We start from the raw sequence: 25023 nt of genomic DNA, 5'->3' as shown, positions 1-25023 counted from the left end.
AACCACTCTGTACCCAGACGACCACTCCGTTTTTCACTTTCAGTACACTATTCAATAAATTACAAGAGATATTCAACACTGTTATAAAATAGACTTTGTGTTAGATGATTTTGCCCGACTGTCGCTAATGTAAGTGTTCTGAGCATTTCAAAGTAGGCTAGTCTACGCTATGCTGATCAGTAGGTTAGGTGTATTCAGTGAATTTTTGACTTACGATATTTTCAATTTATGATAAATTTATCTGGACGTAACCCCATTGTAAGTCAAGGAAGAGCTGTATCTCAAATACCTCGGACAGTGCCCCACACAGAGCGCCCTACATATTATGCTTCAGGCATTTTTAGCAGCAGCAAACAGCAGGCTTTCTTCCTCACTGATGCCTGAGTCACAGCCCAGCCCTCCGTTCTGTTGGTTCTCACAGTTGCAAGGGCTGGGGCGACTTCCCCTGTTGTCCACCCCAAAGCAGGGAGGATAACTACTTGGCACACGTGCCCCAAGCCCCTCTGTGTCCCTGGCTGATGCTGTCACCTAATCGCAGCTCTCTTTCCCACCACACTTACACCCAACTTCAGGATCCTGCTCAACACAGCACTCTGTGGATAGATGATGGATCGCTTGGAGCCCCAGAGGGGAAATCTCTCTGCTGCTCCTGCCCCAGGGCATGGCTCTGTGTGCAGGCTCTGGGAGCCCTGGGGGTGGGGGGGTGGGGACCTGGAATCTTGCAGGAGGCAGATGGGGGTGCTCACCAGAGATGTTGGCGGCCAGGGACAAGCTCTCGCAGTGCTGGTCCTGGAGGGAGGCGGAGATGGAGTGCAGCCCCAGGAGGAGAAGGGCCTGTGGGCACAGGGAGGTGAGGGACACAGTTAGACTGTGTCATGAGCAGTCTGGCCTGGAGCTTCCTGCTGCCTCTCTTGTCCCCTTCATACAAATACGTCTCATCCCAGACACACACCCGTCCCCCACCGGCCCAGCCTCCCTGCCCTCCTCCTCCGTGTCCTCTCTGCCTACGAGGTCTGGGGCTGCCCTGCTCTCTGAAGGGCCTGAAAGGGAAGCAGGTGACAGCAGGAGCCCAGGTTCCCAGGACAGAGGGGAACTTTCTCCCTGAGGGCTGGGGGCCTCCAGAGAGGCTCTGCCTGAGCAAGCCACCTCCATCCTCACGGGGTCTCAAGGGTGGCACAGGCGTGTCCCGACACACCCACACCCACACCCTCCCACCTGCCCCCCCGAGCCCCCCCCTACCCGCATGGGATCACAGAAGACCCCCCATTAGTGAGCCGCTCTCCCTCCCCAGCTGCAGGAGCTCAGGACCTGTGGTTTAATGAGCTGCCTCCCGGGCCCTCATCCCCACCCAGCTAATTACTGGTCACTACAAATTGTGCCTCACCATTTACCAAGTCATTTTATATCCACGATGGTACTTCATTCTCTGTGGGGCTGGCTGGCGTGGCTGTCCCTGATGAGGAAGCTGAGGCCCAGAGAGGTGAAGGGATACATGTGTCTGGAAAGATGCCTGCTCTAATCCAGGGAGAATCTTTGCCTCTCACCCTCCCTGGGGACTCTGTGTCACTCTGATTCCAAAATTTCAGCCCACCTGGGGAGAGAAGCATGGCTCTCACACCTAGAGGGCTGCCCCCTTCTTCAACTAACACCCACACGTAATCATTGTGCCCCCTCCCTAAGGTCAACACCTTCCCTGTGGATTTAGAGTCAAAAGAGACCTGGCATCCAGCCCCAGTTTCACTGTGTTGCCATGGGCAGGTTACTTGACCTCTCTGTGCCTCGATTTCCTCACCTGTAAAGACGGGTGTAATAGCCGCCCCACCACCACTCCGCCAGGCTTACAGGATGCAGTGTATGTACAAGTCCTCTGTGAGCAGCACAGCTTGATCCAAGATGGGAGGGATTTTGTTTTGTTCATTGCATTCTAATTTGCTGAATATATTAACGAGTTACATTGTGTTTCAGGTCTACAACAGGCACTCAATAGGTCACGCTGATTGACTTGAACTTGCTGATTCTTATTTAGCCACGGGTTGGAGGCGAGGTGATTACTTCCCTTGGGATTTGATTTGTGAAGGGCTAAGGAGCATGTGGGGGGTTGGGGTAGTGGAGGATGGTAGCCAGCCCCCCTCCAGTTGTCAGGACATGAGAGCCCAAGGACCAGCAGAGCCCTGTCTCCCTGACCTCATGGGAGGCTACTCTCCGCATCACCACCCCGTTCCTCTGCTCTTCCTTCCTGGGGTCCCCTCCCCGGGACCGTCTCCTCTCCTCCCCCCCGCCCCCCGACCTGCCATGGTGTCTCAGCACCAGCCCATTTCCAAACAGTTCTGCAAAATTCACTGCAGAACTTCAGACAGGGACACTTCGATCTGGAAGCAGCCTTAGCCATTTCACAGGGGAACATGAGCTCGTGAGAGAGGTAGGGACTTGTCCGAGTCCCACGTGAGCAAGTTTCTAATTCAGAGTAGAGCCAGGGTGGTGGCCAACACAAGCCGCACACACTCGCAGCCCTCACTTGCAGACCTCACTTGCAGGGCGAGGACTAGGGTGAGGAGACCAAGGCGTTCACCTCCAGTGCAAAATTTAAAAGGGGGGGCACCAGAAAACTTAGTAGGCAAGATACATAATATTTTAATGCAATATTTTTTTAAACTCTAAATTAATGCAAAAAATTCCATGATGAACAACATATCAAAAGCTTTTTTTTAAAAAAAAGCCAGGATCACTAACAGTGGTGGGCCATACTGGAGCCTCGGGTAAAAGGAAAAATCAGTAATAATATTAAAATATGATTTATCTTGATACTGCACTTTGGGGCAGCTCCTTAAATTCCATGCTTGAGAAAAATGCCTCCCTTGCCTCACCCAAGTCCTGACCTTGTTGCTCCCGTACCTTCTTCCCAAACTGGCCTCCACCCTGCGCCCCAGACCCTCAGGACCTGTGCCACCCACCTGCCCACTCCCGCCGTCTGATGACAAAGACAGACCCTGCTCCCCGCTCTTCCACCCAAGATGGAATTGAATGCTCCCCACTCCTGGTCAGGACCTGTTCCACCCACACCTCCTGCAGGAAGCCCCCCTTGACCCTGATGATTCCCCCACGTTGTCCCCTCAGTGCTGTGCCTGAGTCTGCAGTGGGTTTTGTTTATCCCCTCGCTGGCACACTCCTCCTGTCACATCACAGGGGTCTTTCTGTTCTTACTGGGCCAAGCTCCAGGCTCCGAGGCCCATCCCCCGGCCCTGTACCCCCATCCCGTGCCCAGCGCTTGGCCTCAGCCAACGGCGCTGGGGTCAGCTAACTCGCTCCTGGGACTCGGGAGTGATTAGAACAAACCCATTCATCTCTCTGGCCCCAAGGAGCTTCCAACACTTTATTAATCACTAATTAAACTTCCCTGTCCCCAGAGAGATGGCGAAATATCTTTACCCTCCTTTTCCACTTCAAAACGCAGAAGTGGAGAGAGGAGGAAGCCACCAGGCCCGCCCGTGGCTCTTGCATGCCGAGCGGAGAGCTGTGTCCTCACTGACAGGCCTGCTGCTCGGCTCAGCACAGTCAGCAGGGACCCAGCTCTGAGCTGTCCCCAGAGAGGGCCACTCAGCTGGGATGGCCAGAGGCCTCTTCTAGAAGGGGACTAGAGACCCCCCACCCCCGGCTTGTCACCCACCCCTGCCTCTGCCACCTCCCAGCACAGACACACGTGTACACACACAGCATGGAAATGGGGCTCCCAGAGGCAGCTCAGCTGTAGGCAAATTAAAGGAACCGGTAACACCCTACGTGAAAATGTCAGCCCTGCTGCCTGGCTTTCCATCGCTATCCTTCTAAGCCTGAAGCTGTGCTTTGTGTTTCGGTCTTTCACATCCTCCTTGAAAGCACACCACGTTTTATTCACACTGAATGACTTATTGCTTCCCCAGCACGTGGGGTCCTGCTGGTGTCTGCACACTTTTGCCCCCTCATCACCCTGGCCCACCTGGTGAAGTCTGCAGCCCTCAAACGCCAGGTCCAGAGCCCCTCCCCGCAGCAGCACCTTCCCCGACCCTCCAAAGCAAAGCAACTCGGTCTCCCGTCAATGTGCCCAGGTCCCCTCCGTACATGCACTAGACCCTGGCCATCAGAAAACTCAGACTAGTCCCAAATGCATGGCATTGCCTCAGTACAATGCACTTACGCCACAGGGTTCTAATTAGATGGCAAATACACCAGCCAGAAGGTCTTAGCCTCGCATCTGAATGTCCTGGGGTTCACAGAAGAGCAGGGCGAGTCCAGATTCATCATGAATCCAAAGCAAATGCCACGGGATGAAGCCTGTCCTTGGCTGGCTGACAGTAACCCTGACCCTTACCTCTCCTTGGATGTGCTGGTTCACAAAGTCATTTTCTCCCAATAGAGGGCCGGTTTTGCACAATGCAAAGAAAAATGTTTCTTAAAATTCCCAAACCAATCTCTCCCCTCAGGAAATGTCAGCTCTGTACAGAATCTGGGCCTGTGCCACCTCTGGCTCTGCGGAAGGGTCGGTCAAGGCTCCTGGCTTATTCCTGAATCACAGTTTCATGAAAACTCCAGAGTTTTCCTGTGTATTTCCTTCCACCATACGTTGATATCCTCTTCAACTTTCACTAGTTTTCCAACTCCACCAACAGGAGAGCATTGCACTGTAGCGACAAGCCCCTGAAGTTTAAAGGTTGTTGTTTGTGTTCTGCTAAAGCTGTGAATTCTTTTTTTTTTTTTGTGGTTCGCGGGCCTCTCACTGTTGTGGCCTCTGCCGTTGCGGAGCACAGGCTCCGGACGCGCAGGCTCAGCGGCCATGGCTCACGGGCCCAGCCGCTCCGCGGCATGTGGGATCCTCCCGGACCGGGGCACGAACCCGTGTCCCCTGCATCGGCAGGCGGACTCTCAACCACTGCGTCACCAGGAAAGCCCCTAAAGCTGTGAATTCTTAATCTGGTGTCTACAAACACACGAGGCAGGGGAGGGGATGAAACCCTGTAATTAAATGCAGAATGTCGCGTGTAATGCTGACCATTTTCCTGGGGAGGGTGAAGAGCTTCCTTCACTCTGTGGTGAGGTCTAGCACTCCAAAAAATATGGCTGGAGCATGTGGTGAGTAGGGTCACATCAGAGGCCTGGGCTTCACCAAACTGGACATGTCATCCTCTCTCAAAGTAAACCAAAAGTGGTTTTGACCTAAGAATCGCCACTTTCTTGGACACCTCTGTCATCAGCCTTAGCCGCTGGTTCTCCTTTCAGAACCATTTTTGACAAACCAAGCTCTCAGGACTTGGTGAGGTGGAGAGAAAACCAAAATGGGACTGAGGATCTGAAGCTGGCAGGCGCTGGGCTCACTCACGAGGTAGATCCTCACTTCTGTGTGCCAGCCTGGCAGCCCCGAGGCCCCCAGATAAAACCCGCACCTCAGCTGCAAATCTCTCCACTCGCCAAAGAGCCAAAGCCGGAATGTTAAACCTGAGAAGGCCAAGGGCGTGCTGTGGCTCCATCACAGCATCACATAAACTGACCGTCCTAGGGCCCAGGGGTCGCTGGCACAGAAGGGGCGCTGTGCTGTGGAAAGCAGACAGAGCAAGTTCCATGCTCCCCATTTCACAGGGGTTTTATAGTTGAGGTGCCCAAGGTCACAGAACTGTTTTTAGCAGCTGAGTGGAGACTAGGGCCCAGTAAGCAGGCGATCAGGTCTGTCTTTCAAGTGGATGAAGCATGGAGGGGGATCGATCAGGACAGGGCATGGGAAGAAGCGATGGGCAGAGGAGAGGGAAGGGCGCAGGAGCCATGGAGAGGGCGGGGTGGGCGGGCCAGAGGCTGACAGCTGCCTGCCTGCTCCAGGCTGCTCCAGCTGCTGTACATGCCCCTACCCCCCGGCCAGCATACAGCATGGCTAGAATTGAAGCTGCCATCCCAATTCCCAGTGTGACTTTGGCATAAAGGTTAATCACACCCAGAAAATGCTTATTAGAGTCCATAAATAACTATGTTGCTGAAGTTCAGTTTGGTCTTTAAGGCAAATTGCACAAAAGTGCAATTTCCTTTGATGGGATGGTCTGGTAATTAACCTTTCAGCAAGAATCCTGAAGGGCCACTGGAGGCACCAGGGGCCACGCTCATCTCCCTAGATTCATGAGGAGCAAAGAGACGGGGGCCTGCCTTCCCTCCCCTACACGACAACTTCTGATGCTCAGCCTGGGAGAGCCCTCAGAGGCCCCAAGAAAACCTTCCCTAGGAGCCAGGGACTGAGCTGGCCCTTAGGCAGAACCCCAGCTGCAGCGTTTGCGAGCGATCTTTCAGCAAGATTCCTCCCCCTTCTGCTGAGTTCTGAGCCCAATCCTGCGACTGCTAACTGTGTGACTTTGGGCGAGGCACCTGGCCCCTCTGGGCGATGTGATCTTTCTTTCCTGCATCACAGGGATGCAGGTCACCTGGGGAGGGAGGAGAAAAGGAGGAAGATGCTTTCTGAAATTTAAAGTCTTCTAGAAGTGCCCATGGGGTCACTATCATGACTTGGTCACTCTGGGCCCTTGAATCTTCCTTGGTTACCGAGAGGGTTGGACTAGAGCAGGCTGGTCCTGGTGTTCCTTCCAGGCCCCGGGGAGTGGGGCTGCAGCAGGACCAGGGCCTTCTCCTTCACTCAGACTGTTCTGCCTTCTCTGTAAGCTTGCCTTTGAAAAGGGATTTTTCAGCTTAGAAGGGAAGTTGTTTTGATTTTTGTCTCTTGTTTTTTTAAACCACCAGATTAAGTGATCTCACTGAGCCCCTTGCTGAACTGGGATTCTACATTCAAGGAGTCCAGGACTCCTTGATTTGGAAAAAAGGAAAGGAATTCAGAAGAGGCAGGGAAGGACTCACAGACACACACACACACACACACTAAAAGGAGAATGGCAAGGCAAGGTGTTGGTGAGCACAGGGGGACCATGGGATTACAGGAGGGCTCAGCACAAGGTGACGGTGTGGGCAGGCTTCCTGGGGGAGGTGAGTTTGAGAATGGCAGAGTGGGCACAGACTGTAAGAAGGAAAGAGAGGGCTTTCCAGGCAAGGGGAGGGTCCTGAGCTTGAGGAGACTAGACAGGCCATCCGTGGAAGGGCCCAGACACCGGGCTGCAATGGATCCTTCAGGCCTGGAGTGCCAAGGTGGATTCCTGAGCATCAGCTTGTCATAGCTGGTCAGTTTCATCATTTGTAGGTATGGAAACAGGCCCAGAGAGGGGAAGTGAGACCTCAGAGGCACCGGTTCAGTGGAGGCACTTTCAGTAGCTGGGGATGAACCTGAGCCTGGCTGCCTTCCCTCGCCCAGGAGACTGTGGCAGATCCTGACTTGGAGCACAGAGAGGCCCCCCAACTCCCCAGTGAAGCCAAGATTGCAACCCTCCCTGGGAGGCAAGACCCCCAGTGGACACTGCCGTCTGCTGGCCGAGGAAGGAAGGCCCACTCCTCTTGGGTCCTGGGGTCCCCTGGCTCCACAACCCGAATATATCTGACCATCCTGAGTCTGCTTTGCTCTGGGCTGTGGCTTTCTTTCCCAGCTTTATTGAGATGTATTTGACGTGTAACATTGTGTAAGTTTAAGGTGTACAACATAATGATTTGATATATGTATATATCGCAAAAAGATTTCCACAATAAGATTAGTTAATACATCCATCATCTCACGTAATTACAATTGTGTGTGTGTGTGTGTGTTGGGAACTATTAAGACCTACTCTCTTTGTAACTTTCAAATATGTAACACAGTATCGTTAACTATAGTCACCATGCTGTCCATCATACCTGCAGAATGTATTCATTCATAATTGGAAGTTTGTACCTTTGACCACCTTCACCCATTCCCACACCTCTGCCCCACTCCTGGCAGTCACCAATCTGTTCTGTTTCTCTGAGTTTGACTTTTTTTAAAAATTAATTAATTAATTAATTTATTTATTTATATTTTTGGCTGTGTTGGGTCTTCGTTTCTGTGCGAGGGCTTTCTCTAGTTGCGGTGAGCGGGGGCCACTCTTTTTTTTTTTTTTTCGGTACGCGGGCCTCTCACTGTTGTGGCCTCTCCCGTTGCGGAGCACAGGCTCCGGACGCGCAGGCCCAGCGGCCATGGCTCACGGGCCCAGCCGCTCCGCGGCATGTGGGATCTTCCCGGACCGGGGCACGAACCCGTGTTCCCTGCATCGGCAGGCGGATTCTCAACCACTGCGCCACCAGGGAAGCCCGCGGGGGCCACTCTTCATCGCAGTGTGCGGGCCTCTCACTATCGCGGCCTCTCTTGTTGCGGAGCACGGGCTCTAGAGCGCAGGCTCAGTAGTTGTGGCTCACAGGCCCAGCTGCTCCGCGGCATGTGGGATCTTCCCAGACCAGGGCTCGAATCCGTGTCCCCTGCATTGGCAGGCGGATTCTCAACCACTGCGCCACCGGGAAAGCCCTCGACTTTTTTAGATTCCACATGTATAAGTGAGATCATATGGTATTTGTCTTTCTCTGTCTCACTTATTTCACTCAGCATAATGCCCTCAAGGTTCATCCATGTTGTCACACATGGCAGGATTTCCTTCCCTTTTATGGCAGAATAATATTCCATTGTATGGATTGACATGTATACACTATTGAAACTATGCATAAAATAGATAACCAATGAGAACCTACTGTTTAGCACAGGGAACTCTACTCAGTGCTCTGTGGTGACCTAAATGGGAAGGAAATCCAAAAAAAGAGGGGATATATGTATACGTATAGCTGATTCACTTTGCTGCACAGTAGAAACTAACACAACAGTGTAAAGCAACTATACTCCAATAAAAAATTTTAAAAACCTCTGCTGTATGTATATACCACATTTTCTTTATCTATTCATCCATTTATAGACACTTAGGTTGTTTCCACATCTTGGCTATTGTATACAATGCTGCAATGAACATGGGGATGCAGATATCTCTTCAAGGTAATGATCTCATTTCCTTTGGAGACATACCCAGAAGTGGAATTGCTGTATCATACGGCAGTCTATTTTTAACTTTTTGAGGAAACTCCATACTATTTTCCACAGTGGCTGCACCAATTTACATTCTCACCAACAGTGAACAAGGGTTCCCTTTTCTCCACATCCTCCCTGGCACTTATCTCGGCTTTTTTATAATAACCATTCTAACAGATGTGAGGTGAAATCTTATTGTGTTTTTTATTTGCATTTCCCAGATTTAATTGGATTATTTGTGGGGCTTGTTTTTGGTTTTTTTTTTTTTTTTTACTATTGAGTTGTATGAGTTCCTTATATATTTTGGATAGTGACCGTTTATCAGAGATGTGGTTTTCAAGGTATAGCCTGTTTTAAGCAAAGCCAAGAGAAAAAAAATCTAAATATGAAAAAGAAGAGGGATCATAAATCAAGATTTCTTTAGAAAGCTGACTCCCCGTTGGATTTAAAAATTAGGATCTGATTTGCAGAAATAAAACGTATGCGCAATCAACTCTTCTGAAACCTGTGTGCCTACAGGGGATGTATCTGTAGTGACGGAATGACAATACAGGGGAGGTACAGAGCCCACATGCAATTGTGCAATTTCTGCCCTGCACAGAGGTGCCAAGTGGAGAGGTCTCTGGGGGCTAGAATTGCAGGCTCTGCATCAGCAGAGCCGGGACCCTCAGGCGGGGGGTGCGTTTTCTAATCCACGCAGAGGTGCTCTAAAGACTAGCCAGGGTAAAACCAGACTTGGGACAGAGGGTGGTGATGCCAGATGTCCTTTCTCAGCCCTCTTGACTGCCCAGGACGTCTGCCCCCAACCACCCTTTTCTCCCCATCCTGCCCCAGGACAGCCTCTTTCTAGGATAGCCACAACCTGTCACCACCTCAAAGCAAAGAGCCTGTGCTTTCCCCAAAGTGGGTGAGCAGTGAAAGATTATTCTGTTCTAGGCAGTTGAGAAAGAATGTATTGTTCCACTTAATTAACTTAAATCGCTGCTGTGCAGAGAGGAAAAATGGGAAGGAAGGTCTCCTGCCTACATTTCAGGGCGTGGGGCACACCTGGGTGCTCGCGCCTTCAGGTCTTCCCCTGGGGCCCTGGGCTCAGGAGGCACCCTGCCCCCTTCCCTGCTACTTCACCCCTCTGCTCCCACAACGAGGCCCCACAGCAGAGCTGAAACCTACTTCACCCACCCTAAGGGCAGTGAGGACCTGAGACACCCCAGCTCTGGAGTTCACACATTCCCCTCCAAGGGTCCCAGATATGCTGTCCAGTTGGTTATAAGCTCCCGGAGGGCAGGGTCTGTGTTTGGCTAATTCTGTACCCTTAGTGGGGCCTGGCACAGAGTGGGCCCCCATACATGTTTGTTGAATGAATAAATGAATGACTCACAGAGTGAATGAATGGATGGGTTTTCATTTTCTGTCCCCTCTGACCATGGGGTCCCACCTGGACATTTTGACGGGTTCGCTTCCTGTTCCCCGTTTTCCTGCATCTCTCCCCCCTGCCCACCAGGAGCTCTCTTTTGCCCTTGGTCTTCCTTCCTGCATTGATCTCCACCTTGGAATCCAGGAGGCTGTGCTGAAGGAAAAAGTGTTTTGGAGTGGAAAGTGTGGGCTGTGCTCCTGTTCTGAATCTGGCAAACTTGCTCTGTGACCATGGACAAGTCTCCTTCCCTTGCCCCCCCGCCTCAGTTTCCTCATCTGTGAAATGAGGAGGGCAGTGTTCCCTACACTCCTTTCCAGGTCTGAATATGCTCTGACTCCAGGTTTCACAGGAGAGTAGAAATTCAGACCTTTAACTTTGAGGCCAGAGAGATCCACACTGGAATCTTTTCGTTGCCCCCTCCTACCCGTCTGACCTTGGGAAAATCACTTAACACCCCTGAGCCTCAGTTTCCCCATCTGTAAATGGTGCTAATAGGGTTGAAGTATTTATATTCTAAAACTTTTGGAGAGATTCAACAATATGGTGCGTTTCAAACAGCACAGGTCCAAACACACGGCAAGCGGTTAACCAACAGTTGTGGTTAGTATTACTTGACTATGTATAAGTTGCTTCCTTCCTGACTTGGCCTTTCTCTCCAGCAGCGCCCCCTGACCGGTTTGCCTGTCCACCCCGGGTGTGCACACCCACTTTCCACCACCACTCCACTCCCGGGAGTCAGCAGACACCTGCGAAAGTAAAGTTTGCATCACTGTCGCTGATGCAGACTTGCTGAGAGCGGGGAGGGAGGTGAGGGGCGGGCAGTGCCCTGGAGCACCGCTGACCTCCCATCCTGGTCTAGCCTCCTTTTCTGCTGCTCACACATTCTTTCTCTCCTCCTCTTGATATGATTCGCTCTCGATTCACTCGCTAACATTTTCTCATAGCTCGTGCCTTCTCGGCCTCCCGGTGTCCCTCCTACCTAACTTCCTCCCTCTCCTGGTCTTAAGCTCTCCACCGGTCTCAGTCTTCCCTTGCCTCCATTTTTTCCTCCTCCTCCTCCTCCTTTCCCTTCCCTCCCTTCCTTTTTCCTTCCTCCCTTCTTCCCTCCCTCTCTCCTTCCTTCCTTCCTTTCTTCTTCTAAATTCCAGCTTTGACTGAAGACTTGCACAGTGCCAGACCCTGTGATTTTTCTCATTTAATCCTTCTCAAACCCAAGAAGTGGAGCCTTTACTATCTACCCACCATACGGATGCTCCAATCCTGGGGTTGTACCCCTGGGCAGGTCAGCCTGTTTCCCTGCCTGTCCGGCCTCCCTCCTTAGGCCCCACCACCGCATGGACCCTCCAAAGGAAGAGGGACAGGTTTACTTTGCCTCTTGACCTCTAGCTCCGGGCCACAGCCTGGCTCCCCGAAAGCTGGCAGTGGGAACTGGGGGGTAGACACCAGTGGGGCCCTGTCAGTGGGGGGCTCAGGAAGGGTGGAGTTTGGTTCTCGCAAGGGAATGGAGCCCAACCGGGGCTCTGATCCAGCCCCTGACCCTGGGAACTGCTCAGCTGTGAGCTGTGAGCTTCTCCCAAACCCTGGGAACCAGTCCCTGAGGGGGTGGGAGAGGCATCTGCTACTCGGAGAGACAGAGCCGAGGGGTTGGGGACAGCACGGGGACACCAGCCACGCAGGTGCCACTCTCAGCTGTGCTCTCGTTCAGCCAGCTCTCTGACAAGTGTAAAGCGAGGGGGATTTCAGTGTCAGCAGCAAAGTGACGTCCTTTAAGAAGCTGCATTTTAAAAGGGATGTGGGGCTTCCCTGGTGGCACAGTGGTTGAGAATCTGCCTGCCAATGCAGGGGACACGGGTTCAAGCCCTGGTCTGGGAAGATCCCACATGCCGCGGAGCAACTAGGCCCGTGAGCCACAGCTACTAAGCCTGTGCGTCTGGAGCCTGTGCTCTGCAACAAGAGAGGCCGCGATAGTGAGAGGCCCGCGCACCGCGATGAAGAGTGGCCCCTGCTTGCCGCAACTAGAGAAAGCCCTCGCACAGAAACGAAGACCCAACACAGCCAAAAATAAATAAATAAATAAAAATAAATAAAAGGGATGTGAAGAGGGTAGGGAAGGCAGAGTGAAATCATCTGACGGCTGGAAATTAATTTCTGTTAGAAAACTGTGAAAGGCTTTGAGGCTGTTTTTCCTGGACAAGTGACTGCCTTCCAAGGCCATGAGGGTGGTTTAGAGGGGGCTGCTGGACCACCCAACCCCAGTGATCAGGGAGATTCAGGGCAGAGACTAGGAATAACCATCTAATCATCCATAAGCTGGGCAATGGCCCTGCCTGTTTCTTTGTCTGTAAAAGAAGTGAATTAGACAAAATCAGAAGTTTCAGACAATGCCTGGCAGCCAAGAGACAGAAAATTCTGTTTCTCAGGCTTCACCTCAGAGATCTGGGCTCGGCAGGCCTGAGGGGAAACTTGGGAGTCTCTCTATTTTTTTAATGTTCTCCAAGTGATTCTGAAGTGTCACCAGAATTGAGGAGAACTGCACTAGCCCAGTAGTTCTCAACTCGGGGCAATTTTGTCCCCCATGGGACCCGAGGCAACATCTGGAGACATTTTTGGTTGCCACAGCTAGGAGGAGCTACTGGCATTTTGTGGCTAGAGACCGGGGATACTGCTCAGCACCCTCAGATGCACAGGCAGCCCCACAGCAAGGAACTACCTGGTCCCAAATGTCAATGGTGCTGAGCAGCGGAAACCCTGGGTTGGAGGGTTTTGCAGCTCCTTCCCAGCTCTGAAAACACTCACGTGCCTGCCCATCATGGAAGTTGGGAGTGTGGAAGGAAGATGGTGATGGGAAGGAGAATGCTGGAAAGAATGAGAGGACACGAGGGAGGAGCCTGCAGGACAGGAAGAGGCCCTGATCTCACCCTGTGGCCTTGGACCCGTCATTCCCCCACCTCCTAGCCTCAGCCCAAAGGCAGGAGACTGCTGGGAATGACCCCTCCTGGCCAGTTGGGGAGATGGGAGGTCCTTCCCCTCACTGCTGTCCTGGAGCCCCCAGGCCTCCTCCTGGGGGCAGGGTGTGCACAGGAGATGCAGACGAAGCAGGAAGGTGGCCACCTGTGGGCACAGCCAAGGCTGGGGATCAAGCAGCACAGGGAGGGCACATACGCAGCCTTTTCCTGGAGCCAGCAACCGGGGCTTGCCCAGCTTGCCCCCTGGGCGAGCTCCTCGGAGGCAGAAGGCAGAGCTGACCCTGGAGAAGTCGTGTTCCCTCATCTTGGGTGAGCCCCGGGACGAGGGCTAGCTAGAACCAGCGTGGGGCTGAGTCCTGTGAGCCTTGGGATGAGCCCACCACAGAGGAAGGGCTTCCCGTGTCTCACCAGAGCTCTGTGACTGTCATGTGTCTCCCCAACCCCTGCCCCGACCTCGGTGGGTGATAAGGTGTGGGTTGATGAGTGAGAACGAAGCGGGGGAAGGGGCCCACCCAGAACCTGCCAGGTGGTAGGGGCTCTGAATAAACCGAAGGTGTCCATTCTCCTGGACAGGGGTTCTTCCTGCCTCTGGCAGCCCAACCCAGCTGCTACAGCACCAAGTCTTACAGCAGGAGGCGCACAGGTACAGGGCTGGCCGGCAGCCAGACTCCCTTGAAAAGTGAACCAGAGATTCTGGGCTATGAATCCTGGCCCCAAAGGAGGGGTTTAGATCAGCGCTGCTGAAAGGGTGGCGGGGACCGCGCGGGACTGCAGACTGTTCGTTACTGAGAGTGAGCATTTGGAAACGTTGATACGAAGTTGTCTTTGCTGTGATCTCATTGAACAGTGTCTAGACCACTTCAGATGTTGTCCAGCTCTCCAGAAGAGTCATGTGATGCAGTCTGCGTGGTCGTCATGCACAACAGGACCACATGCCATGGATTGGAAAGACCTATGTGGGCCTTCCCTACAGCTAGATTGAGAAGCCCTGCTTTAGCTCGAGGAGAGCACACGATGGCCGGCTCATCGGGGAAGGCCCCATGGAGGAAGAGGGTCTTGAGTACCAGTTGGGCTCAGTGTCAAGGGGAGGAGTCGGGGGGGGTGGGGGACAGAGTGGAGGCTGGGGGAGGGACCTCACCAGGGAAAGCAGCAGGTCCCACTCATTGAGCTTCCGGGGGGACAGGCCCCTCAGCACACAGGCATTTCCTCCTTTATTCTCCATCATGGTCCAGAGGAAGACCAAGCCCAGAGAGGTTGTGTGACTTGCCCAAGGTCACCCAGCCAGGAAGTGGCGGAGCCGGCCCCAATCCCAGGCCTCCTGCTTCCTCAGCTCTAGGCACAGTGCTCCTCCCCCAGGGATGCTCTGCTTCTCAGGGATGTACATGTGTCACTGCACAGGCCCGGAGTTTCACAGCCTGGCAGTGGTGTCCACTGTGCGGTCACTGGGGCCCAGCAATCTGGAGAGAAAGACACCAAAGTCTGCCCCACACCCACCCTTAGGGAGCTAGAGGGTAGGGATGTAGACTGAGAGACGAGATCCCACGGAGGGAGCCAAGAATGGGCTCATTCCCTTCCACCAGGGTCCTCTGCCCACCTCTGCCTTGTCTGGCTATTCCTGCCTCGTACCCAGCAGAACCGGGACAGTGGCAGGGAGGGAGCCCCAGGCTGCCACCAAGCCTCCTCCCCAGCCCCTGCTTGGGGACTAAAGTGCCCTGGACCTGCTCTCTGAGGACCCCAGGTTCTGAGAAAGTTCTTGCATCTCTGTCCTCAGCCCAGCTCCAAACCTGCTTCGGGCAATGTCTCCTACCAGCCCTGCCCGAACCCTTTACGAAGCAAAATGCTGCCCTTGCTTTTACACGTGGACAAATGCCTCCAGTGCTACGGGGACCAGGGATGGAATCTGGAGCAGGACTGGAATTGCTAAATGTTACTAAATGGTGCCAACAGCGTAGCACTCGATAAGCCATTGAGTCATAAATCCACTTGCAGAGCCGGGGGAATCTATCTGTCTAGCTTGTCATTTCCATGTCTCCTGTCGCCATAGCACCTCCACACACACAGATAAATGTTCAGCGGGGAGATGCCCTCCATCGAATTCAGCATCTATTGTGTGCCTATGGAGCTTGGAGTACTTGGTTAGGCGCTCGGGACACAGTCTTGTTTTCGCTTTCATTTTTAAGGGAATCCTCCTGACTCAGCAGAGCTCAGAATCTATGGTGGGACAAGGGCTTGGGTTAGGTGAGAGTGACCAGAGGTCCATGCGGGGTCTGGCTGGTAAATGTTTTGAGCATCCTGTAGGGGGACAGACCAAAGAGCTGCAGGGTCCCCTGTTGCTGGAGAGCCCAGGCTCCACCGTGAGCCAGAGGCTCACATGAGGGGGAGGAGGGCAAGCAAAGGAACGACCAGTGAGAGACGGACTTAGACTGGAGGGCTTCCTGGAGGAGAGGGTAGTGATGGCTCAGGGAGAATTTGGTGGACCTACTAGACAGGATTGATGTAGAGAGACTGGGGGGAGAAGCCCTAGAAGGAGGAACACTATGGCCAAAGGCAGGCGGCGGGCAGAAATGAGTGTTCTGTGGAGGTAGGAAGGAGGGCCGGGGCACAGGACCAGAAGGGCCGATGGAGAGACGCGGGGAACACCTGGTGTTTTCACCCCTAGAGTGGGACAGGAGGACTCCATGGGGTCACATGTGTGGGCGTGGGCACAGAGGCCGCTCGGTGAATAGCCAGAGAAGCTGGGCGAAGTGGAGGGAAAGGGCAGGAGGAGGGGGACAGGCAGGGGCTCAGACCAAGCCCAGGACACAGGCCTCCCTCCAAGGCCCAGCCTCTCGGGCTCCCAGACAGGCATGTGCGGCCTGGGGCGTGGTCACGGAGGCTGTCCAACCTGCCATCCACCCCCACTACTGACCCCAGGGCCCTGGGGGCCCAGCTGCTACTCTGGGAGTCAGTTCTCCAGCCCTGGCCCGGGCAGGAGGGAGCTGCCCACCTGTCTCAACGGTCTGACTGTGCAGCAGCCTCTGAGTGGATAGCAGGTGGGGGGACGCTATTAGAAACACTGCAGAGGACTCCCTGAGGATCCCAGCGTGTGTGTGTGTGTGTGTGTGTGTGTGTGTGTGTGTAAGAAAGAAAGACATAGACTGCACACTGGGGGCCAGGTAGAACCTCAAAGGCAACAGGCTTTGTTCCTTCTGACTGGGTTGGGAGATCCCAGCCCTGGGGGCGCTGGAGGGTGTGGGGTTGGGGGGAGCTCCTTCCCGTGGGCAGGCATCCGCAGCCTCCACACGGCATGCCTCAGAGCAACCCTGCTCTCCGGGGTTCTGCTGACCCTGATGGCTGAGGAAGGCTCCTGGCAGCAGATTAGGGAGAGTGGTGGGACTTCTTGTAAGAAATGGAGAGGGCGGATGGGACTTCCCTGGTGGCGCGGTGGTTAAGAATCCACCTGCCAATGCAGGGGACACGGGTTCGAGCCCTGCTCCGGGAAGATCCCACATGCCGTGGAGCAACTAAGCCTGTGCGCCACAACTACTGAGCCTGCGCTCTAGAGCCCGTGAGCCACACATACTGAGTCCATGTGCTGCAACTACTGAAGCCCGTGCGCCTAGAGCCTGTGCTCCGCAACAAGAGAAGCCACCGCAACGAGAAGCCCGCACATCACAACGGAGGGTAGCCCCCTCTTGCCGCAACGAGAGAAAGAAGCAACCAAGACCCAACGCAACCAAAAAAAAAAAAAAAAAGAAGAAAGAAACTCTTAAAAAAAAAAAAAAAGAAATCGAGAGGGGCGTTTCCGGTAAAGGCCATCTCTGCCCTCAGTACCAGAGGCACATGTTCACTTAGCTGCTAAAGGGAAAGTACTGAGCAAGAAGAGCCAAAAAGCACACGCAGGTCTTTTTCTTGCTTTCACATCTTTCTCTCTCCCTTCCACCCTCCTCCCTTCACTTTCCTCCAGGCCCTTCTGTCCTCATCTCTCTCTCTCTCATGCCAACTTTAGCCAGTGGTCTCCATCTCTGCATCACCTTTGGTTTCTTCCTGTCTTTCTGCATGTCCACATTTTATATAATAATAAAATCATCTACCCTGAGCAGGCCCATGGGCACCCAGCTGGGCCTTTGCTTCTGACTGTGGGGTCGGGGCCCTCAGTGCAGGGGGGTCTTCTGCCCCTTAGACAGCCCGGGGCTTTCCCTCGACCCTTCCCCAGGGTAGCCAAAGCCCTGCAGGGCCTGGTTTCCGTCTCCAGCCTACACAGCCCAGCCCCTCATCCCTGGCCATCCCTCCCTATCCCACCCAGCTCTGTCTGCACAGTGGCGGGGCTGCTCCAGGAACAGCTGGTATCTCTGGAAATCACGGAGCCCTTCACACATCCTGCCAAGGAGGCTGGGGAGACACGGATGAAAGCAGGGGAAACCCTGCTGTAAATGGAAATGTCGCAGCCATCGCTTGCCCTAGCCCATCACCCTGGGCAGCCTGCCCTCCAGCTCTTCGGCTCCATGCACCTGCCAGGGGTATTGAGCAATACATTGTCCCAAAGGTCTGACCTCCCAGCGCTGAAAGGTTCAACTAAGTCTCGCACTGTGCCTCCCGGTAGCCTCACTACCTCTTAAAACTCGCTACGGGTGGGCTCCAAATTGCAGTCAGTCAGCCTAGAGCAAACCCCCATCTCTCTGGTTCTTCAGGCACAGAAGCAGCTGGACCAGTCTGGCCAGTTTCTGTCCTGGGCTTTGACCTAGGCGTCCTGGCTTCCGGCCAGATTGGCTGGAGGATGGGAACAGATTGACAGGTGAAGGGGGGCAGGTGTGCACCCCACAAACCTCATCTCTAAGCACCTCACTGGGGCTGCTCCCTGGGGACCAGCGGGGCCAGGAGAGGGATTGTGACATTGCTTGAGTTTATAGGGAAGAAAGAGCACCCACAAACATCTTCATCTGTCCCTGAAATGGATTCATGGCTCCTGGGTGGAGAGTTGCCAAAAAACACATTCAGCTAAAGCACTGAGTCGGGGGCTCTGTGTACCTGGGACCCATCTCCCAGAACTGCATCTCAACACACCCATTTCACAGAAAAGGAAGTGCATGTCCGTGATCCCCAAATCTTCCTCCTTCCCTTCCTCCCCTCCTGCCTTCTAGCTTCTCAGTTTTTTTTGAAGTTGACAGCAATTACTCTGAAAAGAAATGGTTAATAATCTGTTGCTTAATGGAATCCAGTTAGTTGTTTTAAAATAATTGTTTGCGTCAGTGACTTAATCATTTTGTATTATCCTCCTTACATGTCTCTACTTTTTTTTTTTTAAAGATTTAATTTTATTTATTTTTGGCTGCATTGGGTCTTCGTTGCTGTGTGCGGGCTTTCTCTCGTTGTATGTGGTGAGCAGGGGTTACTCTTTGTTGTCGTCTACAGGCTTCTCTTGTTGTGGAGCACGGGCTCTAGGCATGTGGGTTTCAGTAGTTGTGGCACACAGGCTCAGTAGTTGTGGCTTGTGGGCTCTAGAGCGCAGGCTCGGTAGTAGTGGTGCATGGGCTTAGTCGCTCCGTGGCATGTGGGATCTTCCTGGACCAGGGATAGAACCTGTTTCCCCTGTATTGGCAGGTGCATTCTTATCCACTGCGCCACCAGGGAAGTCCCCATGTCTCCACTTTTAATGCCAAATGTTTTCACATGTCAGAGATGTTCAGAGGGCCAACAGCAGGCACCTCTGTCCTTTGCCCTTTGAGCTTGACTGATGGCAGGTGGCCCCATCCTTTCTCCCCAGGGTCTACGAAAAGGACCCTGGGGCAGGAGATTCTACATTGCTAAGTACTCCTTCCTCCACCTCCCTTTCCCTCACCACTCCTCCTTTTGCTGTTCTTCCTTGGATTGATAAAATTCAGTAAAGATTTATTAAGTGACTACTATAGTTAATATTTATTAAGCACTTACTGTGTGCCAGACAATGCACAGTTGTGCTTTATTTCACACTTGACATCTCATGAAGTCATTATGATTATCCCATAAAGTAGATACTATTTTTCCTCTTTTTTTTTTTTAAACAGATGAAGAAACTGAGGTTCCAAGTGATAACCTAGCTTCATAGCAGAGTCAGGTTTCAAGTTCACATCTGCTTCACCTGATGTTCCCATCCACACAAGAAGATGCTGATTGCCACATTGGGTGGAGTGAGGGCTGGCTGGCCAAGAGCGACAAGTCGGAAGACAAGCATTTAAAAAGGACTTGATGATGTTACTTCCAAGGGACTCTGCTGACAGGGGCCCCTGAGGATCTAAGTAGACAGGAGTCATTTGTAATTAACAAATTCATTCATTGAATATAAAACTGCAGCTAAGACTTGGCCTTAGCTCCAAAATGGGCTCACTTTTCCTTCTGTTGATGCCATGAATGGTTAGGTAGAGTCAGAGCTGGGAGAGATCACCCCACCCTCTCCTTTCACAGAGGAGGAAACAAGAAAGGCCCCAGGTCACCTGCTAACAACCTGCTCTCCTCCAGACCAGCCAAGGCCCCACCCTCAATGGATTCTCCAAATCACCAGGTGCTACACTGGCTCTTTGTTGCTTTCTTTTCTTTTCTTTTTAACATAACCATAGTGGGCCTAAGGGGGGGCAGTTCCAGTCTTTTCTGCATCAGAGGTGGCTTTTCTGCCAGGATGGTTTTGGCTTCTCTCAGTCTGTTTGGACATGACACCTGCACCTCCTGGGAACAGCAATGGGTCCACTCTGATCATGCAATACCAAACTGAAGGAAGCAGCAATAACACCAGCCAGCCAGCCAACAAACATTTGTGAAACGCTTATTACATGCAGTTGATTATTAGGCCCAGTTCTATGACGGGTGAAAGATGCAAAAAGGCTGCATGTTGAATGTCCAAGAGCTTTTCCTAGCTGTTTTTTCCTGCATTATCTCATTTTCTCTGAAGAGCAGGCACCTAGCAACTTTTTCTGAAAGCGAACTCTGTGCCAGGTGCTGTTCCAGGCACTTTGTGTGTGTATTAACTCATTTCATCCTTCCCTCAACCTTTTGAGTTAGGTATTGCCTCCATTTCATAGCTGGGAACACTCAAGCTCAGAGAGGGTACTTGGGTCCAAGTATTGAGGTCCTGCAGCTGGGAAAGGGCAGAGCTGGGAATTGAATCTGCTGCACCCCACTCTTCTCATATGAGGTTGTGGCCCTAAGGAGTGTTTTTGGAAACAGATCTTGCACAGAGACGTGAAAGGTAAAAGAGAATCTAGTCAAATACCCCTGTTTACGGAGAAACGGTAGCTCAGAGAGGGAGGGTAACCTATCTGAAGTCACACAGCTAATTAGAGGCATAGCTGTGACTGATGCCAGGTGTGCCAACTCCCAGGTTGATGGTCTTTCCAACCCAATAGCTTCTAAAATGATCAGCCCTATACCTAACCCCTTCCTTCTAGGTCACATCATGTCCGGGGCTCAGGCCCATGGGCTTGTAAGCACCACGGGCACTTGGGGTGTTGCCAAGGGGCACCTTTGACCCTCCAAACTCCTTCTTCTGTGCAGCTGAACACCACTGGCTGCTGATGCTCTCCGACGATGCAAATGTTAGAGGGTGAGAAATGGATTTTCCACTTGAGCTCATCCTCAGCGTCCCCTGGTCAGTGTCCTGCTTTTCCACAAATCTATGCCCTCCCTAAGAACTGGACGGGCCCAAGTCATGCCCCTGCCCAGGGCTGGACATATCAAATCCTGACGGCTTGGCCTGGCTGTCAGCCTCCCTCTCCTACTTTGCCCCTGGGCTGTGGCCATGCCAATAGTCCCCACACCCCATGGCTCACTTTTTTGCCCGTGTTTTCCCTCCTGCCCATGCTCCCCTCAAAACCCGGCTCCATATTATTTGTCAAAGAAGCAATCTGGAAATGGCCCAAATGTGCACAGATATAGACGTGGCAGAAGAGCACCCCCTCACAGGGAATATGCAGATGTTGACGATCTCCCTCTGGAGGCTCCGGAATAACATGGGACAGACTTGGGTTGTGACAGTAAGTGAGGGGGCGTTCCCAGTGGCCACAGCTGTGCCCAAACCTGAGCTTGAAAAAAAGGCCTGCAGGGATTTTTTTTTTTTTTTTTTTGGTACGCGGGCCTCTCACCGTTGTGGCCTCTCCCCTTGCGGAGCACAGGCTCCGGACGCGCAGGCTCAGCGGCCATGGCTCACGGGTCCAGCCACTCCACGGCATGTGGGATCTTCCCGGACCGGGGCACGAACCCGTGTCCCCTGCATCGGCAGGCGGACTCTCAACCACTGCGCCACCAGGGAAGCCCTGGGATTATTTTTTAAATGGCAACAATAGCTGTGTTAGGAGGGTGAGAGTGTAATAATTTCCCCCTCTGGTTTTCAAACTTTGTGTAATACTGCGAGATTGCTTTTATGAGAAAAGCAATAAAACCAGCTCTCTCCGCAGAACTCACTCTCCTTTAGTAGCCCACCAGGGCTTGCCTTCTCCACTCTTTACACTCAGCCAAACCCACCACTCTGAGCCACACTTGGGTCTCCCTGCGAGGAGCTGCGGCTGGTGGGTAGGTGACTCGGAGATGGTCGGTCCCTGGCCCACCCGTGGGGGCAGAGACAATATTTCACCCGTCTCCTTGGCATCCACGCACACGCACACGGACATCATCTCTCCCTCACTGACATACACAACTACCGTCCCATGCACACACACATTCTCACTCATACACATTCACACACACTCTCCCCCAGTTCTCTGTAACCAGTACAGTGTGAGGCCCATGGTAAGGGCCCCAGAGTGGATCCTTTCCCAACGCTGGCTGAGTTGTTGAGGACAGCGCCGGATTTTGGATGAACCCCACCTAGATTCAGACTTTGATACCAACAAAACCACCCGCGCTCTCTCTCATCTGACAGAAGTCTTGGATGAGATTTTAGCGGCTTAAAAGATTTTCTGATAAAAGCTAACAAAACAAAGCCTTCGAGCCACAGTACCTGACTCTGAATTCTGGCTCCACCACTCACTGGCTGTATCTGTGAGGAACAAGTAAGAAACAAGTTCCTTAGCCTCTCTGTGCCTCAATAATAATTCCTACTTCCCAGGACTGTTATGAGGACTCAATGACTTAATATTTGCAAAGCAGGTAGAACACTACCCAACAAGTTGTCTATGCCACATAAATAAAAGAAAAAGCAATTATTTAATTGAAACCGCATTAGCTGCCCATTCATTCACTGCCTCTCACTCATTCAGTATGCATTTACTGAGCACCTACTGAGTTCATTAGGCCAGACATAAAGGGCACACATCTCACCACCTAGCAGGAAACACACACACACAACAGAAAAAAAAATTTTTTTCCTTTTAGAAGAGCACCATAATTCTAAGCAGAAATTTGCACATGATTCTAAGAAAGGCCAGGCCAGAGAAAGAACATTTACCTATTACCACGTAAACTCAAAAACAAAAACCTACAGTTCAACCCTTTGAATCCATTTAAAACGCTGAGGGCTTCCCTGGTGGCGCAGTGGTTGAGAATCTGCCTGCTAATGCAGGGGACATGGGTTCGAGTCCTGGTCTGGGAAGATCCCACATGCCATGGAGCAACTAGGCCCGTGAGCCACAACTACTGAGCCTGCGCGTCTGGAGCCTGTGCTCCGCAACAAGAGAGGCTGCAATAGTGAGAGGCCTGCGCACCACGATGAAGAGTGGCCCCCGCTTGCCACAACTAGAGAAAGCCCTCGCACAGAAACGAAGACCCAACACAGCAAAAAATAAATAAATAAATTTTAAAACGCTGAATTTGGTCTAACTGATTTGTGAATTTAGACCCAGGTTTGCTACACTCTAGCCTTTTGGAAAATATTCCCACTCAGTGCCATCTAGTCAAGCTCTCTGGATGTTTTTCCTCCTCTCTCCCTCCCCGGGTCTCCTTCATCACCCAGAAAATAATCTCTGTGTTCACTCCCAGTCCTCAGTTAAGGAGTGGGGGATGGGATATGGGTTCCATCAGACCAACCCTTAGTCATTTTTAAAAACCAACTTATATATATTCGGGAGAGGAAGGGAGAGAATGGAGAAAGCCTCGGTAACCAGAAATGTCTCAACTGATGAGCCGGCAGCAGTTGCATTTTTAAATCTTGGTAGTTTAACTCAAACCACTTTGTGTGCTGATATACATACGTACAGTTGGTTTAATAACTGATGGAAAAATGAAATTCAGTCAATCCGCACCCCTCCCCCCAATCCATTCAGTTCTTTTGAAGTTAATAGCTTGTAAAAGCGCTGAATCCAGTCAAGCTGGTGTCTGTGCCCCGGCGGTCCCCACTGACCCTGCGGAGTCCGGATCCTCAGGCCAGAGCCGCGCTGGGCTCCCCCGCGGCGGCGCCGGGGCCCACCCACCCCTCCCTCCGCTGCCGCCTCCTTGCCTACACCCCGCAAGCCGAACCGCTTTGGGAATCTCCCGGCACCAGGAAGTGGCAGCTGTCACTAGCGGCGGGCCCGGGTGTCGACGCCCCAACCCTTCCCCGGGCCCTGGGGCAGCCCCCGCCGTCCCAGAACTTCAGCGGACAGACTCTGGACGTGCGGTCTGGCGACTTTCCTAAACTCCGGACGCAGGAATCGCGTCGCCAGAGCCCGGGCAGGAGCGAGCAGGCGCGGGGACCCACCCGCTAGTGCAAAGGCTCGGAGAGCCAGCGTCGTGCTCCTGCGGGCGGGCCGGCGGCGGCGGCGGAACGGTAACTACCGCCGGATGCTCGGTCTGCTCCCCGGAGATTGCGATATTGATCCAGGGCTCGCAGGCACCGGGGACATTTATCTCCCCGGACTTGCAGGGGCAGGAAGGAGCTCCCAGGAACAGGGCGGAGGCGTGCGGAGTGGGCGACCTGATGAGACGGTGCTGGGGCGGATGGGGAACCCCTCTGCCGAGGCTCCTGTCTCGGGACCCCAGTCTACCCGGGAGGGTGGGAGGGTTCCCTGCGTCGGTTCCCACAGCCTAGAGCGATTCCCCTCACAGAGCTGGTTACCCGGGGGGGCTGACACCCCCCCACCCCACGCCCACCTCCGCCAACATCCCGGCAGCTTCGCCACAAAGATTTCTTTTTTCACCAGTGTCGTCCCCCCCCATCCCCCCGCCCAATGCCGGCTCCAAAGGTCCAGAGACACGGAGTTGGGCTGCTCCTCAAACCCCGGCCGCCCCCGGACCTGGGCACAGTTCTGCTCAGTGACACCCAGTTTTCCGCATCACACCCATAGCCCACCTAGCCCTGCGCGCCCGGAGCTGCGCGCCCGGAGCTGCGGGCCCGCAGTGCTCGAGGGCTGACCGGCTCGCTCTTACCTTGACGAGCCGGAGCTGCAGGCGCCGTCCCATCCTCGGGCTCGCTCGGTCACCGTCCTGGATGCCTAGGTCCCTCGGACATCCCAGAGGGGCCGGCCGGCGGGTGAGGGCTCGGGCTGCGTGGGTGGGCGGCCAGGCTCCTGTGTGGCCGCGGGTGGCGGAGGCGCCCGGCTCCGCGCTCCCCGGCCCCGCAGCCCGGCCCGCCGGGCTCTCGCTCTCCCCTTCCCGGGCGAGTCCGGCCGCCGCTTTCTGACCCAGCCCGGCCCGCAGCTGCCTCTCGCCCGCCGGGAGCCCGCCTAGCCCCCGCCGCCTCCCCCGCGGTCCGCGCCGCTAGTCGCCTCGGCTCCCCGCCCCTTCGCCTGGGCGTCCCCTCCCCTCCCCTCCCC

General features: G+C 53.5%; 1 protein-coding gene across 1 annotated transcript in view; it reads right to left on the bottom strand.

The window, feature by feature from the left end:
* CRHR1 (corticotropin releasing hormone receptor 1) overlaps positions 1-24712 on the bottom strand; it is a gene marked incomplete at its 3' end in the record, with an annotated part of 51435 nt that extends 26723 nt beyond the window's left edge. Inside the window, exons 1-2 of the mRNA XM_079725615.1 lie at positions 24638-24712; positions 747-834 (exon numbers count right to left, since the gene is read on the bottom strand). Coding sequence (XP_079581741.1) covers positions 747-834; positions 24638-24670 — 121 coding nt within the window. The 5' untranslated portion in view covers positions 24671-24712. The remainder of the gene's footprint in view (positions 1-746; positions 835-24637) is intronic.
* Between the last annotated feature and the right edge of the window lie 311 nt (positions 24713-25023).

Source organism: Hyperoodon ampullatus, assembly GCF_949752795.1.
Source record: "Hyperoodon ampullatus genome assembly, chromosome: 19".
NCBI lineage: Eukaryota > Metazoa > Chordata > Mammalia > Artiodactyla > Ziphiidae > Hyperoodon > Hyperoodon ampullatus.
The sequence above is the reverse complement of the archived record's forward strand: the minus strand, read 5'-3'. Positions and strand labels throughout refer to the sequence as shown.